Genomic DNA, 18,190 nt, shown 5'->3' with positions numbered 1-18,190 from the left:
GTCAGCCATACCAAGTAGTCACTGGTATTTTACAAAATCCCTGAGACTCTGAAACACAACACAGCATTAAGATTTTGCAACTGTGATGAGTTAAAATCTGGTATCACTAGGCAACAGCACGCATTCTTTCTAAACAGCCTTACCTTATATACACGAGCAGCTTGTTGCCCATTACCACTTGCTCATCTATGAAACAAAAATCATTTGTCACCTTTTCTTCATGAAACAAGATACAGAGATGCAACTGTTTTTTCCCCAACAATAAGCAAAACATCTCATTTGACATGCACACAATTTCACACACTGTAAGTAGAGCAGCTTTACAGACACTAAGCAGTACTAGAGCACCTTCCTCTTCTCCAAGACCCTATCAGTGAGCACATGCAAGTGACCAGTGATGCCTGAAATGTTCAACACCAGATCCAGAAACTCTTTTAGAGGCAACGATACTGTACCTGAGAGAGACTTCCCAGCATTCAGTGGAGGAGCAATGACTTTGAACAGCTTCTGTTCAAAAGACAAGAAACAAGAGCAGTGTTCAAGCAGCTGGAAAGGCTCAGAGCAAAGATTCCACTTGATTTTAAAGCAGAGATCACTGGAACACCTCCCCCAGAGAAGCTGATTTCTCACCATGTCTTCTAATTAACAAGGACAGAGGACACCAAGACATGGCAAAAGATGTCTTTCCCAGCTGATGTTATGAACACAAAAAACACCTTCCAGCCGATCAGACCTAACCCTGAACAAAAGGCCACACTTTAAAAGAACACAACTTCAGCAGTCTCACAAGTAGCATCCAAATCATAACAGACCAGGACATTTCCTGTTCCTCAGTTGTCTGCCACCACAGATCATGCAAACCTTCAGGCTGTTTAGCAGGCTCATCAGAGCCTCTAGTTTGGGAACACTGAGCAAGGCTTAATCTGAATACTTGGCTCTTGAAATCAAGAAGAGTTATTTGTATGTGTACAACTAGTGCTAAGCTTCCACAAGTCCTTTTTAAAATCATGATTACCTGAAGAGCCTTCTTCCTGAGAAACTAAAACGGGACAACTACTACGAACTGAGTATTTTAAGGTTTTCAGACACAGATGCATCAAGCTCTTGATTTTAGCACTATTTGGGAAACAGCAGCAGTGCTTCCACAGTGAAATATCTTGACATTTTACCTATAAGGCTTCTAGAGCAATTGGTATATCAGACACATCTTCACGCTCAGCAGCATCAACAGAGCCTTCCAGCATTACACTGAGGCCTGTACTTAATGTTGATAGATGAAACCCAAGTGCTAAGAACAAACTCTGCTTCAAAATCCAGTTTTTTTCTGAACTTTATTTACATACAAAGTTCACTCTCTGTTTCCACTGCTCTTTATTGTGCATTAATATAATGCTACGTCAGCAGAGGATGAAGGAAAGAAGCATGAGGTGAGCATAGAATCTCTCATCCCTGCACTGCCATTAACCCCACTGAGCAGCAAGTTGATGGTTTCTGAGCACACATCCCACACAGGCCAGGTTCACCACTGCTAGCAGAGCTGCTTACAGGCAGCTTTGCAATGCAGCCTCCTCAATTCACCATGGTATTCTCTTCTGTTTTTTTTTAATTAACAGAAATTTCTGGTTCTAACTTTGCAGAGAATTGCTACCTCAGATACACTGTCAAAGAAAAATGCCTGCTCTGAAACACTGTAATTACAAATCACTTTTTTAATGCATTTATTCAAATAGCTGCATTTATCATAAATGATTTCTTCCTCAGGATGAACAAAAACATATATATTGAATGAGAAGATTATGTATTAGTTTAAAATGCCATTTCTCACAAAGACTGCACGCTCAGCACACGAATGCCTGCAATGAGCATCCCTCCTACCTCCATAGGGCTGATGAAGTCATTCATCCCACTGTTGTAGACGTAGATCATGGCATCATAGAGGTGGTTTTCCCAGCACAGAAGGACCACCTGCAAGGACACAGAGCTGAGTCCTGTTACAGATTGGTGGCCAAAAAGCACCACTGGTTTGGACTACGTAATTTTTATCTGTTGAAGGGTGACTCCCTGCCTTCCACAAGCTATGCTGTACTGAAAAGAAGTCTGCAGCAGTGGCAAGGGGATGCTGTCCTTCATTCAGAAGAACTCAGTGCAGAGTTCAGCCTGGAAGACATACCTGCTGTATGTCCAGGCTGGTGATATCCATATGCACGATGCAGGCTTCCATATTCTCCAACCTGTTCTTGTCTTGGAAGTGAAGCAGCAAGTCTTTCATCACTTGAGCTGTGATTCCCATCAGCTTATCACTTAAGATATATGGCTCCAAGCACTCCAGGAAGATTCCTTTGGCAACGGAATTCTCACTCATCTTATCATAGATCTGGTTAAATAATAGATCCCTAGGAAGAAAGATACATTTAGTTATCAAATAAGATAAGTAAGAATATTACAATGATTTACCATTTGAGGACTCCAAACTAAACTGTCTCTTCAACTCAGCAGCCAAATGCCCCATCCACCTTCCACACAAGTCAGAGGCAGCTACACTGAACAAATTAAGATAAGTGTGCTGCAACAAGAAAGCTGCTGTTGGAGGAGAAATGATGACAACATGAAAGTGTAACTATCTGAGAGGGGGAGGAAATCCTGCTCAGCGTGGAGGAAAATCTGAACCAAATTCCTCTTCCTCAGTGAAAACTTAAAAGGAATTTTTGGGTACTGAATAAACTAACCTCAGCATCAGTCTTTAAACCTTCCTCTAAATTGTGATTTTCTACATCATATCATAAAATGACTCCTGTGAACAATGTGATATTATAGGAGACAGCACTCAGGGCTGCACGGGGTGGTGCCTGCTGTGCGACACAGACTTGTGAACTCAGACTTACGTGCGCTGGAGCAAGAGGCAATAATCAACTATGACAGGCACCACGTCCTGGGAAAGGAACAAGAAAGCTGTGGTGAGCAACAAAGGTCCTGCCAAACAGTCCATCCTGCACAGCACAAAATGAAGGCAAACACAATCACTGATGGACTTGCCACTTTCCCACTGAACACACAGGAATTCCCCAACAAGTCATGGCTGTTACACAGGAAATTTCTGCAGCAAAGCAGTATCTGATTAAAAGCTTCAAAAGATCTATCCAAGAGAGTCCTCTGGAGCACCATACCTGGAAGTGCTGCTCCATAACCTGGATTTTTCCTTGGTCAGGGCATTTCCTCAAAGCCCGATCAGCGTAATGGAGAAGGATCTCAACCATCTGGATTACAAGAAACAAGAAAATTCACTCCCATCCTACGCTAGAGGCTTGCTTGGTAGCACACTTAATAGCCTGAGTTGGGGGCTGGCAGCATGGCAAACCCTGCTGCTCCAGTTTGAGCATGAACTACTGTGGGGAGAAAGGAAAAAAGGAAGAGGCTACAACTAGTATTCCCAACAAAGCTGCCCAGACAACTGCAGGAGATGGACAGGAGTGGCCCAGAGGGCTTCTGAAGGCCTACACTAACTGCACAGCTGGGCTGCCAGCACATTTTGAGGCAGGTGAACACATCCTAAAGCACAGGACTCATCTGAGCCATCTTTTCACACAAAGCTTAAGTTACAGTTTCTTAAACAACAGAACTAATTTACCTGCAAACACAACAAGCATTAAGAATAAAGTGCAGAAGAATAATTGTCGCAATAATTATGTATTTTAAACATCCTTTCCAGAAACACGATCCTGTGACAATGAAACATAATTATTTAAAAAATTTATTCCATGTACACATAATCAAACTTTCCAACCAGGAAGTCAGAAAGTTGAGCATTCATCAGTATGTAACAGCTATACATCAGGAAATTCTGCAATTACCTCCACAAAGGGTTTCTATCCCCCACGAAGGGAACAAAGACTGGATTCTGACATCTCAAGGCTGAGATAACAGTGCCACAACCTCCTTTCCTGATGCTACAGGTTTTATCCCCACTTTTACTCAAAAGGTATTTCCACATCTCTTCTAAAATCCTGCTCATAATCATAAAATTATATATATGCCTATCCTGCTAAGAGTTAAATGGAATAACTTCGGGAGAAGAGATGCTATTCCTTCCAGGAACACAATTAACATCACATAAGCATACATAAAAATCTAGTTAGGAAGAGATCAGTGACTCACCCTGTCTGCAATGACTGCTTTCCGCTTGCTCGTGTCCCCAGACAAGCCTAGAAAGAGTGAAGGGGTTAGGAATAAGAAAAGCAATGAAGTGCACTGTAAGTACCACAGCTTGAGATACATAGGCCAGAATATCCAGACACACAGTTTTGTGATCTGTTTTCAGCCCACTATTTTTCTTAAGACCTTATTCTCTTAATTTAAAGGTTGTTCCAACATAGGAATGGCAAGACCAGGTCTGAGTTTTGTCTGAGAGAAGAAAACAAGGAGAACACTGAGAGAACAATTAACAGCAAACTGAGAAAGACTGTACAGGCTAATGGCTGGAGGATGTACTGATGTGAAGGAGCTGAAATCAGCACACTGTAAGGACAAACAGTTCTTAAATGCCAACTCAGGAGACAATAATTTGGAATTCTGGAAAATTGTTTGCTTAATTACATTCTGCCATTCATTAAGAAACGATACATCTTCACATAGTAGCAATTTCACAGCAGGAGGATCTTACCTAAGAGTCATCCATCAAAACCACCAAAAGTTACTTGCTGAAAATTCAGTTTGCCCAGGCCCAGTCAGACCACCCAAGCAGCAGCTTCTGACATAATTAACTTGTTTCTCACAACAAGCTGGGTGCTCACAAAGCATTGGCCTTCATAGGAAATACGGTACCAAAACCTAACAGTATTTTCATCCCATTGTGCAGACAGAGGAGGCCTCCATGAAAGCAGCTGCTGGGCAAAGCTGAAAGCAGCACTCTGAAGATTATCTACAGGTCACACATGACCTTCAGAAATATTTTCTGAATTTCTCTTCTTCAGTTACCTTCCAACTATTTTTCCAGAAACAGGGATGTCAATACCAGTATGTGCATAGGTTTAAAACCTTCCCTGGTGGTTTCAGTTGGAAATATCAGAACAAACAAAAACTTACCTACTACAGCCTTTGCTTTACCTTCATAAAAGGACCAAGCAAGAGCCAGGGCATCAGTGAGACGCTCTTGTTTCAGAAGGTGGTCAATTCTCTAAAACAATAAGTAATAATAAATCTTACTGTTAAAAGAAAGATTACTGCCTCTCCCTGTCTAAGGCCAGCAGTGGGTCATGACTGCTGACAGTAAGGGGACAGGAAACCTCCAAAGCTGACTATACACAGCAGCACAGGACAACATCTCAAATAAAATGATCTCAGATGTACATTTTCTGCTGCACAGTCGAAAAGGACAAAGAAATCCACATCTCACCTTCACACCCTAGCACTTTACATGCTCCATGATAGCTCGAGTAAATCTCCTACAATAAAACTGCCTTGAATAGAAACCCCATGGTAATTCAGAATGAATTTGACTCAGATCATTGGGACACACTGGGACTGATTTTGGAATTCTAGGAAAGCTAGTACATGAAATTATGGCTCAAAACAAGACTTCTCATTGGCAGAGGTGGTAGTGAACAGCTGGAGGGAAGACTAGCAGAGGAGAGTGATTTTGGTAACCAAAAGCAGCAGCTGCACCATGACAGAGGTGAACTGTTTATACTTTTTAAAACTTCTGATGCAGCATCACGTGGATGTCACACAGCTTATAACTGGATGAGAACAAGAGCTGTAGGCAAAAAATGCTTAGACACTGCTTAGAGTGGAAGTGTGCAACTGAAAAGAGATGACTGTTTGAGTTGCTTTAGAAGCAGCCCTGAAGCCCCTTTTACATAATGACTTGGTAAACTAACATGGCACAAGCAGAAATTTAATAATGAAGTTTGCTAATGACCAATATATAATGTGGATAATAATGTATATCTACAATGTGGATAGCAGACCACAAAGACAAAAAACAATAAGATAACCCCTAAAGTCATGTAAGAGATGGAATGCAATGGCAGAACAGCAGAAGTCAGAATCTGGCTGTCAGGTACTGACGAATCTCAGGAGTGCTACAAGCCATTGACATTATACAGCCAAAAACAACAACAACAACTCAGCAAAACGTGACCTATGGAGGTACAATGCCTAAGCTATCTGTAAGAGACAGAAGAACAGATGCCATTGTGCATGGGACTGCAAGGTCCTACCCAGTCACACGTGACAAGAAATTAAGCACAGAGGAGCTTCAGCTGCCAGAGAAATGACAATCCAAAACAGCTTCTAGCAACAGAAACAAGGATCCAAAGACCCAACAAAGTTTAAGCAATTCAAACCGACCGTGTTTTACAGTTTTCCTCTCAACTTACCTCTCTCCAGCTCCTCAATGTCATAACATGAACGGACTAGAAAAGGAAAAACAAACACACACCACTTTATTTACTTACAGTTGCTCAGGCATCCCACAGACCCACCAGAGCACACTGGTATAAAGAAAGAAGTAAAGCAACTCTCAAATTCCCATATAACACCCTGTAACCTCTCTGCTTTTTCACGGAGTGCTTTCACAGCAGGGCAGGAAAAACAAACAGGATAATCCTTCTATCACTTCATTCAACGGAGTCTAACTTCCCCTACCTTTCTATTTTCTTCTACATGTTCACTAGCATGTTTAGAAAATACAAATTGAAGTTTAGGACAGAGAAAGTCATCCTAACTCTACTTTGAAACAGCATGAACCAGGATACTGCTGAAGTATGACATTTAGCTCATAGCTCAGCTAAGAGCAAATTGTTGCACACTTCTTTAAGCCAAGGACGTAAGTACAAAAAGAGCAGAAGTGAATGCCACTTATTACCATTAAAAACTCCCCATACTTACCTTGGTTCCCAGGTAAAAGATCTGGCCACCACAGCTGCTGATGGACTGATAACACGCTTTCTCTCCAACCAATGCCTGCAGGGAGAAAAAATGTAATTCAAACTGCTTTTTGCTTTAGTAAAATTCTCCAAGAAACACATATATACTTGAACACTGTAATTAAAATAAGACAAGGAGAATTGGAAGAGAACAACACAGATTACTGGGCAATAGTAAGTAAGAAAGCTCTTATATTATGGCCTACTGCTTGTGAATGCAGCTTAAAGTATAGCTGAGCATTTCAATGAGAAAAATTTTGGTGGCCCCATCATTTTTTCAAGCTGCACATCTGTGACTTTAATGGCAGCCACCAGAAGTCCTGGTCACAGGACACTGCAGAGTGTCTGAAAGCGAGCAAAATCCCACAGCTGCCATTTCAAACAAGAAAGAACCACAGTAGGTCCCATGCTTCATTGTCTATCCCTGCATGAGGGGCAGCTCCCCAAAAGGAAAACACAAACTGCCTGGTAGGTGGCCAAATCAACACCATGTAGGGCATCCACACCTACCAGCGCTTCGCTGACATTGCCTCCTGTAGCCAAGGACTTGAAGTGGCTGCTGTTGTAGACCAGCTGAACTTCTGGGATCTCTATGGTCTCCAACTCCTCCTGTGTTTGACGATCTATGACATGCAGCTTCTCCACACTGTCCAGAAGTACTGCTGTTCTTGAGTTTATCCACTGAAAAAGGCAACAAACTGCAGATTTCAGCAACACAGCACATCATTAGAGGGAACTAAACCAGCTCTGCACAGCTCTTTCCTGCTTTATTCTCTCTATTCTGAAAATGTGTTTTGGAGTTGGGCTTTCTTGTTAAAATCAAACAATTAGAGCTCCTTAGCAAGCATCCATATACAAAAGCACTAGAATTTTACTCAGCTAATTACTGAGAAGTTTGGATTCTTCAGTAAGGAATAAAAATTCCTTGCCAAATTTTCTCTGTCTCTTGAAAATATTTTCTTACCGAGGCTACTCTCCTTCCAAAGAGAGAAGTATTGTTGCCTACATGCAATCACTTTTTTGTTTGTTTGTTTTCTACCCCTTAACTACTACTTGCTATTTCATTTGGGCTAGTTTTCCAATGAGTCCCAAGTTTAAAGACACTCTTTGTTACTGAACTCCAGATAAGTACAGTCAATACATGTGGTACACACAACTAAGGGATCCTGAGGTACAAGAAAACCAGTGTAAAAAAAAAATAGTACCAAGACTTACAGTAAAGTTGATGAGGTCATAGTGTAGATGGAGCTGCTTTTGCTTAGTGACATGTATTGCACCACTATCATCTCTTTTTACCTAAAAGAGAAATCAGACAAGACTGTGAAACAGACATTCTTCAGTTCAACCTCTCAGTTCCCAGACCACATCTCTCTAACTCCAGGAGTCTGCAGCTCAAACAAGCAGACTGAGCACACACTAACACCGCTCTGAAACCGAGTGCTAGGTCCCACTTCCAAAGCTCTCATGTACATGAGGATACAGTAGAGGACTGGCTCTTGGAAATAAGCAGAAAAACACATGCCCTCTGCTGGACTAAATTTGAATCGCTTGCACTGCTGAAGTTGTATGCCATAACAGCTCCTTAAACATCCCAGCTCCTAGCATTCCAAAGCCAAAGGACTCAATTTTCTCAAGCACATCTCATGAACTGAATTCAGACATGAAATCTTCAAAAGAAAAAAAAAACCCTGCATATATAACTTCTGCAGGTCTCAGCAGTAAGAGTGGCATGCCTAAATACATACCCCTTGAAAGCTGTTGTCTCTTAGTGGTTCATCTAAGTTTTCCAGATCTGTGTTTTTTATGGAAAAAATAAAATAGCACCTCAAATTCACATGCTCTCCTCAAAACAATCCACATTCTCCCACCTCCAGGGGAAATGAAATGAGGTTAAGATGAACACTTCATTCTGGAACACAGAAAGCTCAGCCCTCCAGATCCTCAAGGAAGGACACCACTGCTTGCTGAAAAGCAACGACCAGCTTGTTTTCCCAAGCATGTTGCAGCCTGCAGACATCCCTACCATGCACACACACTAGAATTCCACTGAGCCAGAGGCCCAGACAACTGAATAAAAAGTGACAATCTGAGACACAGTATAAAACATTCAAACTTACCAGAAGAAAATGAACGACATCGCCTCTACAGAACGCGAGCATGGGGTTCACCGAGTTCTGTACAGCCACGAAGTGCCAGGCCAGAAGAGGGACACTGGAAGGGTCCATCTGAGAGACAAAAAGCACAGACCTCATGCAAGGCAGAACCTTGGTAGCAGGACACATGAATGCTACTCACTGATACTGCCAGGTGTGCACACAGGCCATAAAGAAGTGCCCTAGGCTGCTGAAAGCTGGGTAGAAGGTTGTGTTCTTTGATCTACATGCATGATTTAGAGACAGCTCTTGACAAAGTGGATGACCAGTCCAATCAACATCTGCATCCTAGCTATTTAATGTAAGCCCAGTCCCACATGGGTAGATGAACTACTGCAAGCTTGTCCTCCATTCTCCCAACCTAACATACTCAATTTCTCCCCTCAGCTTGTTTTCTAAAGGGAGTTATACCAGTGACTACTGAAAGCAAATAAATAGTTGGAAGACAAAACACTGCTCTAACTCCACTTTCTTTCTGTCCCTGCAATTAGGGACTCTACTATGATTAGTTTTGTTCCTATCTACAGCGGTGCCCCAAGTCCAAGGTGACTGTAGCCACAAACAGGTCAGCATATGAGACTTCCAGGCCACAGCAGAGAAGACAAGAAGCTGAGAAGCTCCTGAGCTCCTCCCTTCACACTTCTGGGAGAGAGCCAGCATCTTCAAGAGCCACAGCTCTCTGCCTACAACCTACACATCAGAACAGCAGTTTCACAATGTAGAGTTCAATGTGTGCTGGTAAAGCAGTAATAACAACTCCGAGCCCTGAGCTCACCGTCTTCACTACAACAGTTTGTGGCAATAACCAAAAAGCAAGCATTCAGCTTTGTAACTCACACGACCGTAGGGAAAAGTCATCCACACTTTCAAAGATGGCTTCAGGCCAATAACCAGTATCTTGAAAGAAACAAAAAGGCAAAATAAAACATTGGAGGAGGTACCAGGAAGTCTCCTGTGGCTTCTCACATAAAGCCTTCTGCAAGCAGTGAGTTACCTTTGTTAGGGAGGCCATGGCCAGCAGCAAATACTGGGTGATAGGATGGTCCCTCAGTTCAACTTTTGCATGTAATGGTTCAATACAACAAACCTCCCCCTTTGAGCCACTGAAGAGACATCGAGATTCACACGTTCTCACTCCCATAACCCTCCTGCAAACCAGAAAAATCAGTTTAACAGACAGTTATCAAGAGGAAATCAGCCTACCAATTTCAAGAAAACTTACGCACAATCCTTCATAAATACAAAAAGCCTTTTATACAGCTCTGGGGATAAATTTATAATGCTGCTGCAAGCAGTTCCAAACAGCAAGAAGTCCTTACGGTCTTATTTAATAGCATGTGATCAGATCCCCCAGAGCATCAAACCCAATCCTTGCTCCTTGTCCCACCTTCTCTTCAGGACACCAAGAAGAGAAGGAGCAGTTACTGAAGGGCAGCTCTCACTAAACAAGGAAAACCAAGGCAGCACTTCTATGACAACTTCCAAGAGTTGATCAGGAATGCCAAGATCCTGGACAATACCTAAATAAATATATTAATAACTTAAGCTATTCATTATTAGCCAGCCTTGCTTCAACTAAAATTATACTGCAGCCCTGAACTGTACCTTCAATATTCAGACAATAGCTTCACTGGTTCCAATGCTTTTTTGCTTAGGTTTTAGAAGTTCTGACCTAGAACAAGCTGCTCCCATTGCTGTTCTCTATCAGTTAAGAGCTGTCTTACTTAAATGAGAGTTCAAACACGGAGCCTCCGCTGTCATTGCAAATTGCAAGCGTCGGGTCATCTGTAAACTGAGCACATAACCAAATTAGAATTGGCATTAACAAATAAAGCTGCCAAAAAAAAAAAGGTTCAATTGAGAAATTTATGCTGTGGCATTATTTACAGCACACAAAAGTAAATGCATTACATCTACCAGCAATAACACTTTCAACATTTAGCCCAGAGAATGTCATTGGCTTTTTTATGTTGTGTAGGAAATGCAATTTGTGTTTTGCCCTCATACTTCCAGGATCATTGCCAGATTTTATTATCAAAGTCCCACTACATTCTACTGCAGTTTGAAACCATGGGATATCAAGTGCTGCTGCCAGAAAGCTTCAAGACTCTAAATTGGTTCCAGAATTGACAAATGGGCTGAAAGCCATGGACAGAGCAAAAAATCAGAAACACCCTAACCATTAATGAAATCAAATAACTGAGATAAGAGAGGGTCACATACACAGTTGAGGGACCCTTCTGGAAGACTTTGAATCCAGCATTTAACAGCACAAGCATCTAGGGACTGCAGTGTCCAAGTACTCCTTAACACTGGTACTGCCATCAGGTTATGAGCTAGAGAAGTGAGCCAATGAGGAACAAGGACTGGAAGAAGGGAAAAATGCATATTTATGCACAGGACAAAGCTGCCTGAGAGAAGAGTGTTTCAGATACAGCAATACAGGGGCACTTCATGCCAACAAAATGTTTCTAGTAAGCCAGGTGAGGCCAAGCAGCATGTAAGAAACCATCCTTGAGCCACAGTGCTCCACCAGACATGCTGCTCTAGTTCTGAGTGTGATACTCTGTGGGCCTGAGATGTCTCAGCAAGGTGAAGCACCAAGGTCACTGCTCGGACCAGGCTGCCAAGGAGCAGCATGGTGAGAGGGGTCCACGTAGAACAAAGCCACAACAAAACCAGAAATGGATTTCTGTGTGTAAGGACAACACTACGTTGAATGAGAAGTCAGGTTCAGAGAAAATAAATGCTAAGAATGAATTTGTCTGTCTTGCATTATTAAATAGTCTTAAAAGTTTTACAATTGCCAGCCATTGGTATATACCTAACACTTTACATTTCTTTCAACTCAACCCTCACCAAAAAGTTATCTGAAAAACTCCAGGTAGAAACTACCTTCTACACTTCAAATGCTTGAGGTTAGGTTTGCAAGTCATGCAACCAGTTCACACCACAGTATGATTTAGATACACGTATTTTAGCATCTAAATCTACACAGATTTTAAGTTTTTTGTTATACTGCAACTCACTGCCAATACTATGACTTCAGCTAGCAATATACTCCACTTCTTTTTTCAAATGCAGTTTCTGCTCATTTTCTCACCTCTGGATATCACTGCCACATAACTCCTAAGTAGCTTCTCTCACCTACAAACCTAGAAGTACTACACAAAGGAAGTCTGGCTGAATCTGAGCAGACACTTTGGGGAAAAAAAAGAAATAATCTGTTACCTTAATGTGCAAAATGGCTGTTCCTGGAGGGTGAGCATCTGTTATTGATCGTAGCAGCTTCCCACTGGCCAGATCCCACATGGTGATCTGCAAGCAAATTGTTCTCAGTATAAATTGGTTGCTGCCAAGACGATCTCTCCATCACCTTGTGTGTTAGCACATCACTAAGTTTCTATATTCAGCACAAAAACAATTAACAGCTACATAGCGAGTGCACTTAGCTTGGATTATACTAAAATAATTCCTTGCTAACTCTCTGAGGAAGGACAGCACCAAACCACCAATTTATGGGAATTACCTGTCCTTTTGCAAAGCCACACAGGAGCCTTGAGCAGTCATTGTTGATGCTGAGAGCAGAGATGGCCCCATACTGGGCCCCCACAGCAGTGCTGCCCAGACACAGCCGAAGGGCCTGGTTTTGATCTAGGGCATAGAATTAGTAAGAAGTTAAAGAAAGAGTACACAATTATTTACATACACAATTCATATTAACAATTTAGAGGCTCACAGCTGCATTCTTAATGAAGAGTTTCCAAGACCAGAGCTCTTGTTAGCACAGAGGTTGAGAGACAAGGTCTTGCAGGGAAATACAAGAACCTGTTTTGACGTTACAAAACAGGCACAGGGAATATGGGAATGCAGAGGTATTAATAACTGAATAAGAACCCACTAGAAAAGCCAAAACAATATCTAGCTTTGTTTTGTTGGGTTTTTTTTTATTGTGAGGATTGTTGGAATGAAGACTGGAGATCTGAAATATATCAGAAGTGCCACTGCAATACTGTGTGAATGCATCTTGCCTTGAGCAGAGAGGAAGAGCACAGGATCTAGGGAACAGAGAGCAGCTGAGCCTCAAAACTCCCCAGGAGCAGAGCCCAAGTGGCAGGACACATCTCTCCATACAAGCTGCAGCACCATGAGCTACGTGCTAGATGTGAAACAGAACGTGGAAGTCTCTCCCATTTGCTCCCCAACACCACGTGATGTATTTCTGCATCACAGACATACTGCAGGCCGAGCACACCATGGGAGCCAGCTCTCAAATTCTGCTAACAGAAAGGCTGCTCAAAGCCAAGGAGAACACAAGGGCTCAGACTGGCAGAATATACAGCTACAGAAGCAGCTCTGAAAGCTCTGACAGTTGCACAAGTTACTGGTTAGTTTTAGAGTCCTGATGCTCTTGTTTAATTAAACGAAGGATGCAATCCAAGTGACCTGAACTGCTGCCTTTGTTCAATATATAAGAAGCATGGAGCCAAAACTACCTCAGCACCACTAGAGCATGGAATCAGAGAAGGGAAGTATTCTAAAGTGCAATAAAAATCAGCATCGTTTTGTCAAGAAAATTGATCTTGAGTGCTAGAGCATCCAGAGGGCAAACCAGGTACCTCTACACCAGCTACTCTGAGAGCTGTGTGACAACAAACTTCAACGTGTACAAACTTCAAGTGGCTTTGAAGGAGCTTGTCTTCAGCACCCAGCTCTTCAGTGCTCTGCAGTTCTGAACGACTCTGAGTGAAGGACAGTTTGTTTATCCATTATAGGATGAACAGCTCTACAACAGTCTTCCAGAGGAAGTTTTCATTGACAGTTTATTATTGCCTGCAGTGTGTAGACCTCTCATCAGTTACAATAAATCCTCTGCCCGTCCTGAACTGCAGTCTATCCAGAACTTGTTTCCCTAAGGAGAAATCTTTAAAGACATAAGACTACTTGCCAATCACAAGGGAAAAAAAAAAAAGTCATCAATAAAAGTTCTTCAGAGTTGCAGACCTGCAGCCAAAGGAACTGGGATGGGTCAGTCTGGAGAAGAGCAGGCTCAGGGGAGGCCTCACTGCTCTGTACAACCACCTGAAAGGAGGCTGTGGTGACTGGGGGTTGGCCTCTGCTTCCAGCTAACAGCAATAGGATGAGAGGAAAAGGCCTCGAGTTGCACCACGGGAGGGTCAGGGGGAAAATTGGGAGGAATTTCTCCTCAGAAAGAATGGTGAGGGTTGGCACAGGCTGCCCAGGGAGGTGGTAGAGTCACCGTGCCCAGAGGTGCTTAAAGAAAGGGGAAGCGTAGTACTTAGGGACATGACTTAGTGGGCAACGCTGGTGGCGGGCAGATGGTTGGACGAGATGATCTTAGAGGTCTTTTCCAACTTTACTGAATCTATGAGGCCGCCATTCACTGCATCTGCAGCTCAGTCAGAAGATAGAGCTGCTTCAGAAGACAGCAACCAACACCATCACAAAGCCAGGGCAGCAGAAGGGCTTCAGAAACAGCTCCCCTTAGTGCAGCAGGAGGAAAGGAGGAGCCATGCAACAGAAGTAAGAATAGCTGTTCACTACTAGAAGGCAACTGTCCAGTACTTGGAGGGGCCTGCAGGAAAGCATACTTGGTCAGTCAATGAGTTCGTTCCTATAAGACGTGTAAAGGAGACCTTTCACAGCTTTCTGAAGAGAGCAGCAGCTCCAGAGCTGCTCCTTTCCACCATGTGCTACATGAACTTCCAAATCCAATTTCTTCTTCCCTCCACTGCAATGCCAATTCAAAATAAACACAAGCACCACACAAAAATTATACACTCTCTATGACCTGAGTTATTCCTTCCTAAGAAGAAGTGCCCATTTTTTTTTCCCCAAGATGCATTCTCAGAGAAGAGAAATAATGACTTGGAAAGCAAACCCCAAAGAAGCACATCTCAGCACTTGTTCTCATTTCCAGCCACAGGATAACACATGAGGAAGACTCATCAGATAACTTCACAAACAAATCAGATAAATGACATTGCTTCCAACACAAAGCAAGACATATGAGTCAGTGAGATCCCAGTAACGAACTGCTCAAGTAACAAAGACAAAGGGTTGTAAAAGCTGACTTGATTTTTCAGGATAACTATAACAGCTCTGAACTAAGACACATTTAGGATTGTTTCAAGTATGTGGAAAATACTACTAACTGTCCAGAAAACAGTTTTAATTTTGAAATGTAAATAAAGCAGTTCCTCATCTGAACAATTTCCAGTAGTAACTATTGCTGTCCTTCTCAAAATCTCGAGCCAGAACCAGACAGTACTTTCAAAAAGCCCAACAAGTAAAATGTTAACTTTCAAATATGAAATAAGTCACCTTCCAGAACAGAGGAATCAGCAGAGCACTACCAGAACTGATTCCTTCTCAGATAATTAAGTTTCTAACCAGATTTTTCTCTTAAGCCATCATTTCCCTCCATTCAGAAGACTTGATTTCCTGCAGAATTACTCACACACTACAAATTCTAAGAGGAGATGCTTTCTTCCCACCCTCATCAGGACTAGTACCTCTAAATGCTCTCCCAGAAGGTATCCCCCTTGGAGCTGGAATCAGAAGGACAAGAGGTGGTGGCTAAAGGAACAAGTTTCAGACACCACCTCCCTTGAGAACACAACAGCTGTGCCCTTATCCAGGGTATGCTGAAGGCTCCATGCCACCACCTACCTCCATCCTGAGCAATGAAATGACTGCTCACAGCATGGATCCAGTCACCTCTCCAGGAAACCACTGCTCCCTCCTCAGCTGCACAGCTCGTGCATGGGGGTCAGTTGGAAGTTGGTGCCTGTTTGCAAAGGTTTCCCAGAGTTTCTGGCTTGTGGCTCCCTGAATCAGGTCCCAGTCAGTAGCGCTCCCACTAACAGCTCTCAGGCAGAAAGAGATGGATGGTCATCTCATGGAAGAGCTACTCCTTCCCACCCTGAAACAATGTCTTTGCAAACAGCTACAGACACATCCTGCCCTAAACCATTACACATGGCACATTTACCTGTTCCCTCTGCTGTTTCTGCCCAAAGAATTGGCAGCAATCAGTACACGTGTAATCAATACCCAGTACTACCCACTGACTGGTTACTGCCCTGCCTCACTTGCTGCTTATCTGGCACCTTGAGTTCTGGCACAGAGTAACCCAGCACATCAGCATGCAAACTGGGCAGGACAGGAGTTGCTCATGCAGGGTACGTGCACAGTGTGGTGTTACTGTACCTTTTCCTTTTCCATCCACATAGAAAGGGCCAAAATAGGAAAGAAAAAGTCAGAAATCAATATAAAAGAAAGGCAGGAAGAACAGCATATGTGACAATATTCAACAAGACAGAGAGCCTTCGGATTTTGCTGACTGTTTTTGTTTTGGTGACATTTCACCTTTTGATTTGTTCAGCTACCTGAGGGGATGCTGCTCATTGCAGTGTTTTAAAACTAAGTGTGTGGTCACTGAAGAAAAACAAGCTTATAAAATTGGACTTCATGGTACTAAAGATGAAAAGAGAACAGAAGAATGCAGGAGTCACTCCCATCTTTATCTGAAAAGCTGGATGACATAGCACACATCTCATCACCTTCGAATTGCAGCAGAATAACCCAGGTTGCAAGGCAGCTGCAGCAGTCCCTGGCCCCAACTCCCTGCCACAAGGAGGGTCAATGAGATCGGTCTGCTCAGGGCCTTGGAGAGCTCTGCGTATCCCAAAGGTGATCCTGCAACCTTCTCTCAACATCTATCCCAGTGTTTCATCACCCTCATGGTTAAAACAAATTCCCCTGGGGAAGCACTGTCTCTTATCCTAACACTGGGAACCTTTAAAAAAGGTCCAGATCTCACTTCTCTACTCATTTCCAGTACACAGTAGAAGCTAGCAGCATGGCATCCCCTTAGATGCTTTCTCTCTGCGCAGTAAAATCACAGTCTCTTACTCACCACATGCTTCACCCCTCTGAGCACTTCAGTGACCCTCCACTCCAACACTCCAACGCCCATCCTCATACCAAGGAGCCCAAAACTGGGCAGAGTAATATGGATGTGATCTCACAAGTACAAAATATGATCAACACTTCTACGAACTGCTGAATGCCCTGATGACAACAGAGCCCAGTATGTGCTTGTATAAACAGTAACTTTATACCCTTCCACAGAGCTTTAAGCTTTTGTTGCAAGTATGCAAAGGAATTCTTAAAGCATTAACATCTACTTCAGTGAGTCAAGGAACTTTCAATTAGGGAAAACATTGTTGTCACAACTTCTAAAGACCACAGAAGAACTTTTAGAAAGCAAACTACATAGCAAGGCGAAGATCACAGCCAAAGTAACAGTAAAAGTTTGTCCAAAATCTAACAGAGCAAATGATTCTTATATACACTTGCACTGCATTGAACAATCCTGTCATGTGTATGAACTGCAATACCAGGGCACATGAAGCACCTCAGGCATTCAGCCATCAGTCCTCTCAGTGGGAACTGCACAAGAAGTAGGCACAACAAAGATAACAATGACCCTCCCAGCTCCCATTACATCAACTCCCAAGGTCCTTCCTGGAATGTAAAATGCAGAAGCCTCTCTCTGTTCTGACAGCTCCTTGTTCAGAAGCTTACTGACTTCCTTAAGTGCCCGCATACAAGGGCAGAAATAGGAAAACCTCTGTAAAAATGTCTTCCATAGCAGCTCCACATATTGGACACAGCCTAGAAAAACTACGAAGATCTCCTATTAACAACTCAGATCATGTACTGATCACATTCAGATTAAGTACATCCTGTTTTTCAAGTCTAAATTGCCAGGAATGTGAAACTGGCACTGGCACTGCCCTTCCCATCCTTCTGCTGTCCCCTGCCCCCTCATACTTTTAATCTCATCAATAATTTCAGCCAACTTTGGAGGAACTATGAGTGGTGCTGCACAGAGATTCACGCACACAAACTAGATGTGCATGGGAGCATTTGGAGAGCAGCTCCCCTCCAGCTGTTAAGCTGGTTAGCTAAGGCACAAGCTCAGAACTGGCTTGTGAGACAGGTGTGTGGTGAGAGAAAGAAGGGACCAAGAGGTGACAGGTACAGGGGAAGGTCAGGGAAGGAGAAGCCCAGGAGGCAAGTCTG

The 18,190-nt window shown here is 42.9% G+C and overlaps 1 protein-coding gene across 2 annotated transcripts in view; it reads right to left on the bottom strand.

The window, feature by feature from the left end:
- Nucleotides 1-18,190, bottom strand: part of VPS8 (VPS8 subunit of CORVET complex) — a 60,057-nt gene that overhangs the window by 37,481 nt on the left and 4,386 nt on the right. Inside the window, exons 7-24 of one of the 2 annotated variants that reach the window (XM_065748576.1) lie at nucleotides 12,606-12,730; nucleotides 12,308-12,394; nucleotides 10,801-10,868; nucleotides 10,071-10,224; nucleotides 9,914-9,973; nucleotides 9,041-9,148; nucleotides 8,139-8,219; nucleotides 7,434-7,604; nucleotides 6,886-6,960; nucleotides 6,375-6,410; nucleotides 5,080-5,170; nucleotides 4,153-4,199; nucleotides 3,165-3,254; nucleotides 2,883-2,929; nucleotides 2,171-2,393; nucleotides 1,876-1,965; nucleotides 456-507; nucleotides 144-186 (exon numbers count right to left, since the gene is read on the bottom strand). In XM_065748576.1, coding sequence (XP_065604648.1) covers nucleotides 144-186; nucleotides 456-507; nucleotides 1,876-1,965; nucleotides 2,171-2,393; nucleotides 2,883-2,929; nucleotides 3,165-3,254; nucleotides 4,153-4,199; nucleotides 5,080-5,170; nucleotides 6,375-6,410; nucleotides 6,886-6,960; nucleotides 7,434-7,604; nucleotides 8,139-8,219; nucleotides 9,041-9,148; nucleotides 9,914-9,973; nucleotides 10,071-10,224; nucleotides 10,801-10,868; nucleotides 12,308-12,394; nucleotides 12,606-12,730 — 1,648 coding nt within the window. The remainder of the gene's footprint in view (nucleotides 1-143; nucleotides 187-455; nucleotides 508-1,875; nucleotides 1,966-2,170; nucleotides 2,394-2,882; nucleotides 2,930-3,164; nucleotides 3,255-4,152; nucleotides 4,200-5,079; nucleotides 5,171-6,374; nucleotides 6,411-6,885; nucleotides 6,961-7,433; nucleotides 7,605-8,138; nucleotides 8,220-9,040; nucleotides 9,149-9,913; nucleotides 9,974-10,070; nucleotides 10,225-10,800; nucleotides 10,869-12,307; nucleotides 12,395-12,605; nucleotides 12,731-18,190) is intronic. The other variant, XM_065748577.1, reaches the window with a different exon arrangement.

The sequence above is a fragment of the Cyrtonyx montezumae genome, unplaced genomic scaffold, assembly GCF_038088225.1.
Source record: "Cyrtonyx montezumae isolate F1298 unplaced genomic scaffold, pur_monq_1.0 scaffold_5, whole genome shotgun sequence".
NCBI classification, from domain to species: domain Eukaryota; kingdom Metazoa; phylum Chordata; class Aves; order Galliformes; family Odontophoridae; genus Cyrtonyx; species Cyrtonyx montezumae.
Note: the sequence above shows the minus strand (reverse complement) of the source record. Positions and strands in the feature narration are given on the sequence as shown.